This window comes from Cydia fagiglandana, chromosome 13 (genome assembly GCF_963556715.1).
Source record: "Cydia fagiglandana chromosome 13, ilCydFagi1.1, whole genome shotgun sequence".
NCBI lineage: Eukaryota > Metazoa > Arthropoda > Insecta > Lepidoptera > Tortricidae > Cydia > Cydia fagiglandana.
In genome coordinates this window covers 986,126-1,002,002 of record NC_085944.1, presented here as the reverse complement: position 1 = coordinate 1,002,002, position 15,877 = coordinate 986,126, and the positions used below count along the sequence as shown (strand labels likewise).

General features: G+C 40.0%; 2 protein-coding genes across 2 annotated transcripts in view; one reads left to right on the top strand and one right to left on the bottom strand.

The window, feature by feature from the left end:
• Positions 1-1,108, bottom strand: part of LOC134669972 (protein real-time) — a 90,195-nt gene extending 89,087 nt beyond the window's left edge. Inside the window, exon 1 of the mRNA XM_063527618.1 lies at positions 764-1,108. Coding sequence (XP_063383688.1) covers positions 764-826 — 63 coding nt within the window. The 5' untranslated portion in view covers positions 827-1,108. The remainder of the gene's footprint in view (positions 1-763) is intronic.
• Positions 1,109-1,679: 571 nt separating this feature from the next.
• On the top strand, positions 1,680-15,429 carry LOC134669954 (ubiquitin-like modifier-activating enzyme 1). The gene is made up of 9 exons (XM_063527586.1): positions 1,680-2,614; positions 2,753-3,160; positions 6,395-6,653; positions 11,309-11,484; positions 12,054-12,275; positions 12,590-12,760; positions 13,218-13,298; positions 13,652-13,957; positions 14,376-15,429. The coding sequence occupies exons 1-9, from the start codon at positions 1,880-1,882 to the stop codon at positions 15,147-15,149; spliced, it is 3,132 nt and encodes a 1,043-aa protein (XP_063383656.1). The 5' UTR covers positions 1,680-1,879; the 3' UTR covers positions 15,150-15,429.
• The last annotated feature ends 448 nt before the right edge of the window (positions 15,430-15,877 follow it).

Genomic DNA, 15,877 nt, shown 5'->3' with positions numbered 1-15,877 from the left:
GATAAATGCTTCAATGCAAGTGTGTCGGGTACTCATTGAACACTACATAGTTGGTAGACTTGGTAGTTTATCTGCGACTGAACCTGAACACACCAAGGTGTAAATACTCAGTAGATACAAAGCTTAAAAAAAACTAGCTAGCACAATCAGTTCAGTATCTATATAAATTCACAAATTACTGATTTGTAAATCATAAAGGTAAGGAATGTGGTCAAGGGCACTATCTACTTTACCTTTAACTTGCGTGTACAACCACTGTTCATTTGCATATAATTTGTGTGTATACAAGTTTTTTATATGTTTTAATGCCTAAACAAGTTTGTTGTGTTATAAATTAGTTGTAATTGTACCTTTGTGTGAATGGTTGTTTATTTTAATGTTTGTTAGTTTTATTCAATATTAGCTTTTAGAACTAAGTTAATGCTGTTAATAATACCTAGCACTTCAGTAATAATAATAACGACACCTCTGTATAATAGCAATTTGTGTGATTTTGATAAAAGATGTGTCAAAACAACACAGTTTCCTGTAATTTATGTAGCAATTTCCTTCATTTGATTTCATCAGACATAATGCTTTGGGTTCAATTTATTGTTTTACAAGGATGTCTAGTTAGAAATAGGCCCCTTTATGGCCCAACAACATTCTAACTGTTTAAGATACTCAAGAAGATATCTCTGCAGACAATTGTTTTGTTATTTAATACACAAGTCGTGTTTTCTGTGTTAACTATATGATTACCTATATGACCAAGACTACTTACAGCCATAACCATTTCGAATGGGAACTTGTGGACCCTCACGGGAGACACGAATTCCTGCACCATGTTTACGTTTTCTTGATAATTCGTTCAACAAACAACAGACATTAGTCTAGTCCAGTTTACACAATCATGCTGTAAACAGTACGGTTAATGAAAACACTCGTGCGTTACAGAACTCCTTTCACTCCCGACATCGCATAACAAAATAAACGAGCGTCAAGCGCAGCGGACGCGACGAGCTCGAGACCGAAACAAGAATGGCTGGTCGGGTTTCGTGAACTTGAAAATTCTATCTCTATCGAAACAAATTGAAGTGTACCGCACTGAAATTAGCCGCAGATGGAAAATTGACAATTTGACAACTAAGGGCTAGTGTTGCTAGTAAACAAATAAATACTTTATTTTTAATAAAAAATTGAGTACCTACAGTTTTGCCAATAATCGATAACTCTCAATTATTCCCTTCGAAGAAAGTTTAGTTTTCTGCTTCTACTAATTTTAGTTGTTACCAGTCTACGCTCAGTAGCACTCTACACTCTACACATTGGTATAAATCTGCTGTGCGAACACTTTAGTCCAAATAGTCCAATTTAATTAAAATGCCAATTACTGAACATTTAGTCTTGATCTAGTCAGTCAGTCAAATTCATTCTGTAATACAAATTATATGAAAATAAAAATCAATTTGTTGGCCGCTGAAGATATAATCGAATCGAATCGAATGCATCTTCCAAAAAAATAAGAAGCATTCGTGTCAAAGTTACTAAAAAAAAAACCATGTAAACGGTGCTGCCAGTAATAATTGTAATTTGATGCAAACGCGAATTCAGTTTTCAAAATCCAAAATAAAATATTATTAGACCCTTGAACTTAGAGATATTTCTGCCAAATGCAAAGAGAAAAGAAAGTCTTCATTTCTTAACATTCAAAAAATAATTCATTTCTTATTAATATTGTCCACGTTATTCGTTGCTAACTTCAAGACAGTGAGTAAGCAAGCGGTCCATCTTCTGACGAAGCGCGAATGTCGCTCTCAATAGTTTGAAGGCTAATTTTCCTGATTGTCTTGGTAAAAGCAAAGCAAAATTCTGGCAAAATTGTGCGCGTTCGTGCCCGATGTCTAGTGCTGAAGTCGCCGATAATTCCGTTGACCCCCCGGCGAAAAAGCGGAAGCTAAACACAGGAGAATCCCGTTCCAATTCTTCAGCAATGGCGAACAATGGAACGCGCATGGAAGATGAAATCGACGAGAGCCTATATTCCAGGCAGCTATACGTCCTGGGCCACGATGCTATGCGTCGAATGGCAAATTCCGACGTTTTAATATCGGGTTTGGGAGGCCTGGGCGTGGAAGTCGCAAAAAACGTGATTCTCGGCGGTGTGAAGTCGGTGACTCTTCACGATGACCGTAACTGCACAATCTCGGATTTATCTTCTCAGTTCTACTTGTCGGAGGCTACGATAGGTCGGAACCGTGCGACGGCCTCAGTCGAGCAGCTAGCTGAGTTAAATCACTATGTGCCGACTACGGCGTACACGGGTGCTCTTACGGAAGAGTTTCTCCGCAAGTTCAGTGTGGTGGTTCTCACTAGCGCTTCCTGGGCTGAACAGGAGCGTGTAGCAGCTATTACTCACGCTAATAATATAGCGCTGATTATCGCGGACACGAGGGGCCTGTTTTCTAGAGTGTTCTGTGATTTTGGTGAAGAGTTTACAGTTCGCGATGTGAACGGTGAGAATCCGGTGTCGGCTATGATTGCCGCCATCACGAACGACCAGCAGGGGGTGGTCACTTGTCTGGACGACACACGTCATGGACTGGAAGATGGGGACTATGTCACTTTCAGTGAGGTTAGATCTATTTTTAACCCAACTTGTAAGAATCACAAATAAGAATGACAGTATACTGAATGTAATCTATTGATGTGTAAATCCTATTTTACTTATGATTGGTGTTAAATATCGATTAATATATATAATTGTCAACAGGTCCAAGGCATGACAGAATTAAATGGTTGTGAGCCGCGCCAGATCAAAGTCCTGGGTCCATACACTTTCAACATCGGAGACACCAGCGGCTTCTCCAAATATGAGCGAGGCGGCATTGTGACTCAAGTCAAGATGCCCAAGAAACTAGCCTTTAAATCCTTAAAAGAATCTTTCAAGAACCCGGAGTTTGTTATTACGGACTTTGGCAAGTTCGACTATCCGCAGCAGTTGCACTTTGGGTTTGCTGCTCTCTACAAGTTTGAGGAGAACGAGGGTAGACTGCCGAGGCCCTGGAGTAATGCTGATGCTGCCAAGTTCATGGATTACTTGAAGGGCATTTTAGCTGATCCAGAGTACAAGCATGGTGAATTGGAAATCAATACTGAGCTTATGGAGACATTCTGCAAGGTAGGATTTGTTTTTATTTTGTTTTACAAAAGCCAGAATTTTTTTAGAAACCTAGTTGCAGCATGCCTGTTTATCTGCCTATCCATCTGTCCATAGCTCTTAGCTTAGTTTAGAAAGCTCAAATTTGGCATAGGTTTATAAATAATGACATTAATGACCTTAAAACAAGATTTCAAGCTAACAATGCTCATTTAGAAACAAACAGATAATTATTTTCCACTGTATTTTCATGGAAACGTGTGAACATGACATGCTATTTCAGTCTCCATACAAAAAGTACTGAGGTTGACTGTAGTAGCATGACAAATACGATGTTTCCCAGAAAATATGATGATATGATAATTATGATATTAATTGTAGTGATAACTGCCAAATTCTTTAGGCTACCTACCCTACCTACCCAGTTATTTTTTTGTTCAACCCCATAGTGTGAAAATGGAGAATCATTGAAAATCAATACTGAGCTTATGGATACATTTTGCAAGGTATGATTTTGTTTTCAGACTTTTTATAGATAACCTTACATAATAGGTCTATTGTAGTGTCTAGTAGTTTAAATAATACCCACAATGTGGTAAAAAAGTGGTATGGAGTGCTGTAGAATGGTATTTAAGGGTGTCTAAAAACCATTTACTGGTTTTAGAATTTGGGGAACTCATGATGTTTGCTAAATTAAGCTTTTTTTTTTCAAAATACTATGTATAAATAGTGCTGGTGTAGTAATAAATATTTAATACAGAAATGAATCATGCAGCTAGTAAGCAAAGGCCTATAATTATGGCTATGCAGGTGTAATTATTATTCAAGGTCTCAACCATGGAAAATAGGTACAGGTAAAGAATCACCACATTTAAATATGGCATTGATGATTAGTAAATGCATTAAAGCAATGCAACAAACTATTTAAGAAGAGATAGATTTAAAACTACATACATGAACTATATATTAAAATTTGTTAACACGAAATTTAAAAGTCAAAATACAAAGTCTTGATGTATAAGTTGAACAATGTTTTGCAAATCAATGATCTCCAAAAAAACTGTTGCTAGCCAGGTAGGGAATATATATGAAACCAAATCTGATGATATTGGGAATTTTTTGAAGTTTGACCTTATGAATTATGTAACATGATTTCCATGTATTTATACTAAATAAAAAATAAACATTTTACAATTCTACGTTTCTATCAGGTACAAAACAAAATCTTCCTTGGAAGTCTTTGATTTAAAGTATTTAAACTATCACGATTTTTATTCGTTATTATTTACGGAAACGGTTTCTTCGAGACCACGGGGAAACTGCCGGCCTCGAAACGTCGAAACGTCGGAGGTAATTTCAAATTAAGTAATTATACGCTAAACTAAAAATTTATAGGTTCTGTGTGTTTGAAATACCTAGCTAATTTGGTGATGTGTTCATAACAATATTAACTTACTCACATGTTAATTCTCTTAGAAATAAAGTCATGTCAAGAACCTTGGTTGCTCATGCTGCTCAATTGTACAAGATGTCAGATATTTGTCGGCGGCCGCTCCGATATATCTGATGGCGACTGTACAATATTACTTTCATAAATCATGACTATAAGTAGACCTTTGGAGGAGTACATGAACTTGACCTTGTTTCACCCCATCACCCCAACAATCACATTATCGGTTATGCAAACATGTCAAAATATTACCTACTCAGTTGGCCTTTGATGAATGTATAACATGTATCTGCACGCGTTGAATTTGGTCCACGTATGGCCTCTTACCCAAGGGGTGGATTTCTAAAAATATAATCGTTTTTGTACTTTCCAACAATGATTCATTAGTCATTACTTAACCGATTCGGTGCTGATGACACGCCTGCCGTGTCATCAATGTTTTTTACGTGTGGCGTATGACACGGGAGGAGTGTCATCATATTCTATGACGCATGGCATGGCTGCCGTGTCATGAAATGATTGTTCCGCGCCACAGCCAAAAGTTTTCGAAAATGGAAAACGCAATGAGTCGGGGTATGAGAAGGTAACAGATACTTTTATGGTTATACTATTAATATGCGGCCGCGGCCGATCGAGACAGGGCTTTTAGGATGCAGAAACGAGCTGTTCGAATTATAATGAGAAAGGCATACGACTATCCCGCTAAGGATCTTTTTCGGGAGTCGAAAATCATCACCCTGCCTAGCGCATATATACTGAACGCCTGCAAATATGTGAGAGCAAACCTGAACACATATACTACTCATTCCAGTACCCGGCGAAGTAATGTTTTGGTCGTGCCGCGTTGCAGATTTGCAAAAACTCGAGGGTCGCTCGGTGTCACGGGTGCAAGATTATATAACTCACTACCTGTGGAGATAAAATTAGTACAAAGCGACGTTGTATTTGCAAATCGCCTAAAAACATTACTCATAAACCTTGCTTGCTATACTATTGACGAATTTGTCGAGGCGTGTAGTGACCCAAATATTTAGATCTAAGTTATGAACTGTGTTTTCAAACTTACTCACAAAATAATGCAACACATGCATAAATAAATTAGTAATCTTAAGTACTTGCTTACCTGATAGTTAAATACTTATCTACCTAAGACCTAATGTACAAATTGTCTATGTACCTACCTTATTTGACATGTAAAATATTATGTTTTATGAATAAATAATGAATGAATGAATGAATGAATATGGACAAACTGGTATCCAAGAGATGGCAAAAGAAGTCAAGGACGACAAAAAATGCGCTGGGAGGATGAGCTGAAGCTCACTGCGGGACCAAAATGGAGAAGAGTTGCCCAAGACCGGAAACAATGGAAGCTATTGGAGGAGGCCTTTGCCAACAGGCACACTGAGTTGAGAGATTTCCTATAGATATAGAAGACAGCAACCAACATACAAATTTCTCTCACCCAGTCTAAGGGGCTATATAAATAAATAAATAAAAATAAAAATTAATATGGATTAAAATGATCCACTCAATACTAATGAAATGAGTTTATCAACAAAAGACTGCAGATCTATATATGTTGTTGACTTGTTGCGCGATTACGTCAGGGTAGGATGATGATGATTTGGTAAAAACTATCCTATGTCCGTCCTCAGGTCTCAAACTATCTCAATTTCTACCAAATTTAAATTAAATCGGTCGAGTGGTTTTAGCGAAAAGTGAAAAGGTAACAGATAGACAAAAAGTTTCGCATTTATAACATCAGTAGGCATTAACACTAAAATAAACATACATATTTACAGGTCTCCGCTGGTGACCTGAACCCGATGAACGCAGCCATTGGCGGCGTAGTTGCCCAGGAGGTGATGAAGGCTTGCTCCGGCAAGTTCCATCCCATCGTCCAATGGCTGTACCTGGACGCCATCGAGTGCCTGCCTAAGGACCGCTCAGCCTTGACCGAGGAGAATTGCAAACCGACCGGCTCGAGATATGATGGCCAGGTTGCTGTGTTCGGACGGGACTTCCAGAAGAAATTGGGATCCTTGAAGTACTTTGTTGTTGGTAAGTGAATATGTATACTATTTATTGCTATATTGGCACCGCGCATGTAACACCTCTGGAGTTGCAGGCATCCATAGGCTACGGTGACTGCTTACCATCAGGCGGGCCGTGTACTTGTTTGCCACCGATGTGGTATATAATTTCGGGAAATCTGGTCCAGGAGATCATACAAGCTTCCTTACAGCGCGACATGAGAGAGTAGAAGTGAAATAAAATGGTGCTAAGCAATCTCCAATATCTCCATAGAAAATTGGGGTGTCATTCTGAATCCCTAACAACGTTTGTCCTAAAGTCACTTGCCCTAACTGGTTTGTCCTAATGGGCACATGCCCTAACGATCAATTGTCATAACGATTATGTTCCATATTGTAAGGTTTTAAAAAATGGTTAGGTTTTAGAACTTGCTGCCACAAAAGTGGGTTAGGTTAGGGTTAGAACTGCGACCCTCGCATAAAAGAAAATATGCTCAATAACATTAGGATAAGTAATCAGTAATTAGGGAAACCAAAGTTAGGGTTTTTAGTGTTCGGACAACTGATCATTATGACAAACAATATTAGGGAATGCAAAGATAGGAGAAAAGACTTTAGGGATTCAGATATAGATCCAGAAAATTGTTGATGTGTTTAAGCATTTTACGTAATAAATGTGATAGTTACTATACTATACTGACCTAATACTCACTGCCTAGATTTTCAAGAGGATTGATAGATTTCTGGCTTTCAATGAATTATGACTAGACATCCCATTAATATATTATTGTGGTATGCGTGACTCGACTAGGATCGATACAGCCGTTGAGCCGTGGCACTGGTGTTTAAAATATGCAAGGATTGAACGACTGCGGGTATATAGGCCACTTTTTTGCTCGCCTACTTTTTATTGACGTATATAACACGGTCTATTTCAATCGAATCATATTTTTTTTACCAATTGACGCCAAAGTTAGCTAAGTACCTAAGTAGTAAGAATAACTATCACAATATAAATATTGTATTAAACTAAAATGTATCATTATCGATTTCAAAACCATTTCGAGATAGGCTTGCTAAAAAGTTTCCCTAATAGCATAGAGTTCCTGTTAATAATTTTTACATTTTCGTGATTTTAATTTTAATATATCCCACCAAAAACATTTTACCACCTTGTAAAAAGAAAAAACCGGCCAAATGCGAGTCGGACCCGCACACTAAGGGTTCCGTACCATTACGCAAAAAACGGCAAAAAAATCACGTTTGTTGTATAGGAACCCCACTTAAATATTGATTTTATTTTGTTTTTAGTATTTGTTGTTATAGCTGCAACAGAAATACATCATCTGTGAAAATTTCAACTGTCTAGCTAAGCACTGTTCATGAGTTTACAGCCTGGTGACAGACAGACGGACAGCGGAGACTTAGTCTTAGGACATAGGGTCCCGTTTTTACCCTTTGGGTACCCTGAAAACATTTCATCTCCCCATAGATCGTAATATGTGATAAAGAAAAGATAGGTACTCCAATTAAATGTTATCTTATCATCCTGTGAATGCTCTTCTATCAGTGGATGTTATAAAAACAAACTGGCGATTTGCTTTGTTTGATTGCTTCCTCGCATTCAACTAAGATTATTATACACGGTGTAACACGAGGAAACCGAATAATTTTAACCACGCATTTCTGAGGTCAAAAGAAGTAAAAAATGTAATATGAGTTTAGGTCAATTTCGCCAAAAAAAAATTTTTTTTTGTTTTGATTTTCTTCCATTTTTTGAATGTATTTGTACATAAATAATAAATGTTATTGGTAAACATGTCAATTAAAATTGATTTTTACTTTTTTTTTTCGTAGCACCTACGTTTTGCAAAGTGTAACTTGTCACTTTTTGACATCTATCAATAAGGATATTTAGACTACGTCCCATAGCAGCATTAGCAGCAACATCACCATCAAAAAGGCCTTTTACGCTATGAAACAATAAAAATTTGTTTTTTTTAAAATTAATAATATCTCTGAAACTAGGCGAATTTCAAAAAAGTTTATACGACATTTTTGTCTCTAAATATGATCAGGAATACGCTGTTAAAATTATTCAGTTTACTCATGTTACACCGTGTATGTATTACTTATACAGTACATATGGTTCTATTTTTCCGCACTAGTGCGATACTTTTTTCGTGCGATGTCAAAAGTTTAAAGGACCATATGTACTGTAAAACGTTGTACGATACACGTGCGAATAGGTAATTCGCAACTCGTGTCGATTTAAAACACTCCCTTCGGTCGTGTTTTAATTTATCTCCACTCGTTTCCAATTTCCTCTTTTACGCACTTGTATCGTAAATAACTATTTTAAATGTAAAGATAAAACAAAGAAAGGCAGGTTATACTTTCGATACAAAAATTACAAATGCCACAAACCGGCATGTGCTTTGCTTGCCTTCAGAAGGATATCAATATCATTCGTTTCCTTTCGCAAAATAAATGCACTTTTATTTTTAAGACGTTTCGACTTTTCGTAGTTTTCAATGCATATTAATATCGGTTCTGTGTGACTAAATAAATTAATAAACGAATGATAAACATAACTCGGTTTATAATTTTTATATATTCATGATAGCAAAAAGTCCTCGAATAATGAAGGATTTGTTCTAATTAATTCATTATTTCATATCACATATATCACCACAATCACAAAGCTAATATTATCATTAGTCACCATAATCATTGACCGATAAGTATCACAACGATGTTACCCGATAGGTATTCTAGCACTAAAAGGCCCTAACTGCATAGTATGTTTATTAGCAGCTAGATATTTAGCGGCTAGACGTAACGGCCTTGGCTATTTTTAAAATATACGGTCAATGAAAGGTGAATGGCGGGTATAGTGCGTAGTTTTGTAACAGAGCCCGGCGGCTAATCCTGTTGTCTATTGTTAAGTAAAACCGCACGTGCTACTTACCTGCAAAAAAGGGTCATACTCATTCTATTTGGCACCTGAGCGCGGGCTAGTCCAACGCTCAAAAAACCAGTGTAGGTGCGCTCTCCGATAACGCGCCTTTGTTACGCATCTCGATGACACATTTTAGACTGGTACTGTAGTGTTCGACTCGCCGGCACTCAGTAACCGAATTACGCAGGTTTTTATGCAGGTGGTTGTGGCACGTGGCACAAGCGGTTTTACTTAACAATAGACAATAGGATTAGCTCGGGCTCAGTTACAAAACTAGGAACTATACAGCTGCATATTTTTTGTGCATTCGGTTCCTGATCATTGCCCTATTGCTAATAGCAAATATTATTACACGGGTCCAAATAGCCATTTACGATGCCTATAATTCTGTTAAACTAAACGTCAACATTTGGAAACTAGTAACCGCATAATGTTCGGATCTGTTTTAGGTCATCTACATTAGCTGTCCAATTCGAAGAACGCATTTGTCTCACATTTTTTAAGCTTGGACAAGTGGAATACCATCCTTATTCCCGTTTGAGTTTAACCACAGAATAATTAATAGTACTACCGTACAGAAAGGAAACTTCCTACAAAAACGAAGTTTGACAGCGGTTCAGGGTCGAGTCATGCTGTCCCTTTCTCTAATATATGGCACTATCCCTTTGGGCTATTTAGGGTTGTCAAAAATCAAGTGATTATCTTATCTGTGGTCGTCCACGCAAAAGGAAGTCAAGTGGTGGCAACCCTAATAATTGCTCGGAGCAATGCTGAGCCGAGCGGAGCCGAGTTTGACCGAAGTCAGAAGTTTCGCACCCCTGGTTTAACGGCTGTTTGAGCTACTTAAGCTTTTTGAGATGTTGAGTTATTCATATCTAACATTTGAACATAAACCAAGAATATACCTATATCGCTACCGCAAAACGTAACGCGTGAAACCTTACGCCGTTGCACTTGGTCGGTTTATGTAATCCTGTTTGCGGCTAATGTTATGATTGCGATTCGTTTCATTCTCAACGCGTAGCTTTGATTATATGATTATGTAATTTAAGTATTAATATTAAAATCGTATACCGACAACTACGATAAGTAAAATAGTCTCAAATCCTGATTTACTTCACGACTTGAAACTTATCTGCCCTTGACTTCGTCTGCATGGAATGTTGATGATGATGATTAATAAATACCACCCTATGTCCTCCCGCGACTTCTTACTACATATATTCCTACTCAATTTTCAACTCCTTCCGCTTATAATATTAGTTGTAAATTGTATGTCGCGACACTCGTAACAACTAGCAGTACTGCTAAATCCGCTACTTGACGCTAGATGGCGAGTTGTCGACTACGAAAATTAGCAGCGTGTTGGTTACGCGCATGTCAAGGGGATTGACGGTCTAGTGTTATTAATCAGTGCCATAAGTAAGTCCATCGGACAGTCTGGCACTGACGTCGGACAGTCACGATAAGAAATTAAGCTTATGTCCTCAATAGTGTGACGTCTTGGCCGCCAATTTGAAATGAAATGTTTTTGTGGCATGTCGTACAATACAATACAAATACTTTTTATTGCACACCACATTACAGAAAACAACACAAATAATACAGGTAAACGACAGGCGATCTTATCGCTAATAAGCGATCTCTTCCAGACAACCTTTAGGCAGCGGAAATTAATAAATTGATGTCATACCGTATTAATTTTTCACTTTGTCCACCAGGCGCTGGCGCCATCGGTTGCGAGCTCCTGAAGAACTTCGCGATGATCGGCGTCGGCGCCGACGGCGGGCGCGTCACCGTCACCGACATGGACCTCATCGAGAAGAGCAACCTCAACCGCCAGTTCCTGTTCCGCCCCTACGATGTGCAGAAACCCAAGTCTAGTACTGCGGCTAGGGTGAGTAGCGCCGGCTTAGCGAAAAAAGCTCGATAGGAACCATGCGCTTTGGAGGGTCTGCCATCTTGTGCAGTGTGAAAAATAAACTGTAAAGTGTTATCCTATGGAACTTGCTAACTATGTAAACAAACCGTCATACTGAAATCATCATTCAGTGACAGTTTCAATATGGCGGTTTGTTTACATAGTTAGCAAGTTCTATTGAATGACACTTTACATTGACACTTCACGCCAAAACAAGTGCTGCCCTCAACAGTTCACGTATATTTTCTTGTGCAGAGTAGATTCTGCCATCTTGGGGGCTACAATGGATGCTTACAGGGGGCTTGTTTACCCTTTTTCACTAGAGCCACATTTATCGTAAACTACCGCCGCATGCAACCTTGTTGTTGGTTTTTCTCCAACTGCTTGCTTTGTTTGCTTCGCTGATGCTTTGATAATTGTCAACCAAGACCTATCTAAACGAAAGTCATTTTGGTTACTCTAGTATGAATGCACTGCTTTTATTTTGCACACAACTTTACCTTTATGTTTCTAGACCAATATAATAACCCAATCATTATTTCCAGGTGATCAAACGCATGAACCCATCAATGAACGTGCTCGCACAAGAGAACCGAGTGTGCCCCGAGACCGAGTCCGTATACGACGACCACTTCTTTGAAGAGTTAGACGGAGTAGCCAACGCTCTGGACAATGTGGACGCGCGTATATACATGGACAGGCGCTGTGTGTACTACAGGAAGCCGTTACTTGAGAGTGGTACGCTTGGGACCAAGGGCAATACACAGGTAACTATTTAAGGCCCACTTGCATCATTCTACTAACCCGGGGTGAACCGGTCAAAACTGGAGTTACCATGGTTACCAGTGCAATTTGACACTGGGTTAACAGTTTAACCGGTTAACCCCGGGTTACTGAGATGGTGCAAGTAAGGCGCTAAGATAAGTTAGGCAATATGCTGGGCAATAATTATCTAAGCTAGGTCTTCGGCTTAGACTGAAAGTTTCTTCTAGAAAGACTACTTTGAAGAGCTGGATGGTGGACTGTGTCTTCACAATTGTATTACATTTAGCTAATAACTTATCTGTTCTTGTTATTTCAGGTCGTGGTGCCCTTCCTCACCGAGTCGTACAGCTCATCCCAGGACCCCCCGGAGAAGAGCATCCCCATCTGCACCCTGAAGAACTTCCCCAACGCCATCGAGCACACGCTGCAGTGGGCTCGGGATGAATTCGAGGGGTTGTTCCGGCAGGCGGCCGAACATGCTGCCCAGGTCAGTACCAAATTTGAGATATGCTAAATTTAGCAACTTTCTTCCATACATTTTAGCAACTTTTGTATATTTTTAGCAATTCTTTTAAATCAGAAAGCGTAAGGTTAGATGGGGTTTGATAAACGCTGGGGCAAGAGTAACATTAGTAGGGAATCCTCATACTGTTATTCTTGTCCGGAATAAAATAAACTATATTTCAAACTGGCCTTAAACTGCAGTGGGCTCTTGCCGAGTTGGCCAGCCAAATATTGACCAGCTTTAAGGTAGATTTAAAATTTTCATTTTCACTACAACGGGAGTCATGGAAATCAGGGGGAGAGGCCTTTGCCCAGCAGTGGGACACCACAACAGGCTAACCAAAAAAATTTTGAGCACGGTGTCACGGGAGACGAAGAGTAATGTGGCAACTTTCTTAACCTTCTTGTGATCTTCCTACAATAGTTTTATTTGTTTTCAGTACTTGGCCGATCCTCACTGGGAGGAGCGGACTCTGAAGCTGCCGGGCAGCCAGCCTCTTGAGGCTATCGAGAGCGTCAAGGTAAGTCACTTTACATCACACAGGGGCTGCCATTTCCAATTCCCAACCCTTATATACTTACTAATATCACAAAATAAATAATAGTACTGCCGTACATAAAAGGAAACTTCCTACAAAACTGAAGTTCGTCACCGGTTCAGGGTCGAATCATGCTATCCCTTTCTAATATATGGCATTATCTCTTTCGGCTATTTAGGATTGTCAAAATTCAAGTGATTATCTTATCTGTGGTCGTGCACGCAAAAGGAAGTCAAGTGGTGACAAACCTAATAATTGCTCGGAGCAATGCTGAGCCGAGCGGAGCCGAGTTTGGCCGAGTTTCGCACCCCTGCTAATATTTATATTTTTTCCAGAACGCAATAAACGACCGGCCCCTCACGTTTGCGGACTGCGTGACGTGGGCGCGCCTGCACTGGGAGGCGCAGTACGTGAACCAGATCAAGCAGCTGCTGTACAACTTCCCCCCGGACCAGCAGACCACCTCCGGGGCCCCCTTCTGGTCGGGGCCCAAGCGCTGCCCCGCGCCGCTGGCCTTCGACCCTCACGACGACCTGCACCTGGACTACGTGGTGGCCGCGGCCAACCTGCGTGCCACCGTGTACGGCCTGCCGCATAATACCGACAGGGAGGCTATCGCGCAGATGGCCGCTCAAGTACCTGTGAGTATACTTTTTAGGCGATAATAGTAAATTAATCAGATGCCCAAGTGTTAATAAGTCACCTACAACAACAACGAGGGTCATTGACGCTATTAATAAATAAATATATTATAATTACTATGTTTATGACTGTTTTTGTATTTTAGCTTTGCGAATGAGAACTGCCACTAATCACTAACACTATGCAGAACTCCCCATTCTCCATGTCATCAAAATTGATCAAAAATAATATCACTACGGAGTTTTTACGTAAAATTCCTACTTAAATGATCCCTTTATCATGAACTAGCATTTTCAAACTCTGTAGGTTCGTGTACCCCACTTTAATAAGCCCTGATATGGAATTTAGTAGCAATTTGTTCAGCTGTACCGGTATCAGATTTTCATTATATATATTTTTTTACTATATTCTCTTCAGGTACCAGAATTCAGCCCCAAATCCGGCATCAAGATCGCCGTGACCGACGCCCAGCTCCAGCAAAACAACGACGAGCCGGACGTGGACCGCGCCAAGTCGCTCGTCAAGGAACTGCCACACCCCTCCACCCTCGGCGGCCTTAAGATCACCCCGCTCGACTTCGAGAAGGATGACGACTCTAACTTCCACATGGACTTTATTGTAGCAGCTTCTAACCTGCGTGCGGCCAACTATAAGATCCCGCCCGCTGACCGCCATCGCTCTAAGCTCATCGCCGGAAAGATCATCCCCGCCATAGCGACTACAACTTCAGTAGTCGCCGGACTCGTCTGCCTCGAACTCTACAAGCTCGCTCAAGGCTTCAACACTCTCGATGTCTTCAAGAACGGCTTCGTCAACTTGGCACTTCCGTTCTTCGGATTCTCTGAACCAATCGCGGCCCCGACCAACACGTACTATGACAAGAAGTGGACGCTCTGGGACCGCTTCGAAGTCAAGGGCGAGGTGACCCTTCAGCAGTTCCTAGATTACTTCAAGAATGAGCACAAGCTGGAGATTACTATGCTGTCGCAGGGCGTGTGCATGCTTTATTCGTTCTTCATGCTGAAGCAGAAATGTGCCGAGAGACTGAACTTGCCCATGTCGGAGGTGGTAGCGAGCGTGTCTCGCAAGAAGCTGGAACCTCACGTGCGGGCTCTAGTATTCGAGTTGTGCTGCAATGATGAGAGCGGAGAAGACGTGGAGGTCCCCTACGTGCGCTACACACTGCCCTAGCGAGCGCGAGCTGGGCGGCCGAGCGGGCGAGGTCCGCAACCACACGAGGCATTTAAAAGCATAATTCCCGCTTGCGATGGCGGATTTTTAAATTGAGTAAGTGGCGGCGCGTGTACATAGTGTAATAGTGTGAAGTTTTACTCGTTTGTGCTTGGACCGCGCTTAATATCTATTATAAAATAACTTTCATATATTTATAGAACTAGTGTTCATTATTTGTGAACGTCACGGACCGCGTCTGTATTTTTTTTAATAATTTTATGTGAACTTCAATGATTTACGTACCCCCAAATCTATCGGATATTTTTAATGTTGAAATCGGAAGGGTCTGTATATGGAAAACAAATAAAAAACAGTAAAAATGTTGGTTTTTTTTTTCGTATCACTGCCGAGAATCACAGTAAGAACCGATAAACTCCTGTAATAAAAGTAATGAAAACAATTGTAGATAAAGACATGTTTTAATAAGTCCTGGGACAAAAATACAGAAACAAAAATTTTAAAGAGCTATCAGTTGACATATACCAACATTTGCTAGTCTTAAAGATATTGAAAAACTGCTGTGATGGATAAAGTCAGACCGTAAAAACTCTGCAGCGACTTTGATAGCCCACGCAGTGCGTCATTTTAAACGTCAAACGTTTATGAAATTATGGCGTATACGTAACACTTACACTGCGTGGGCTATCAAATTCGCTGCAGACTTTTATTGGTGCGACTATATGTTG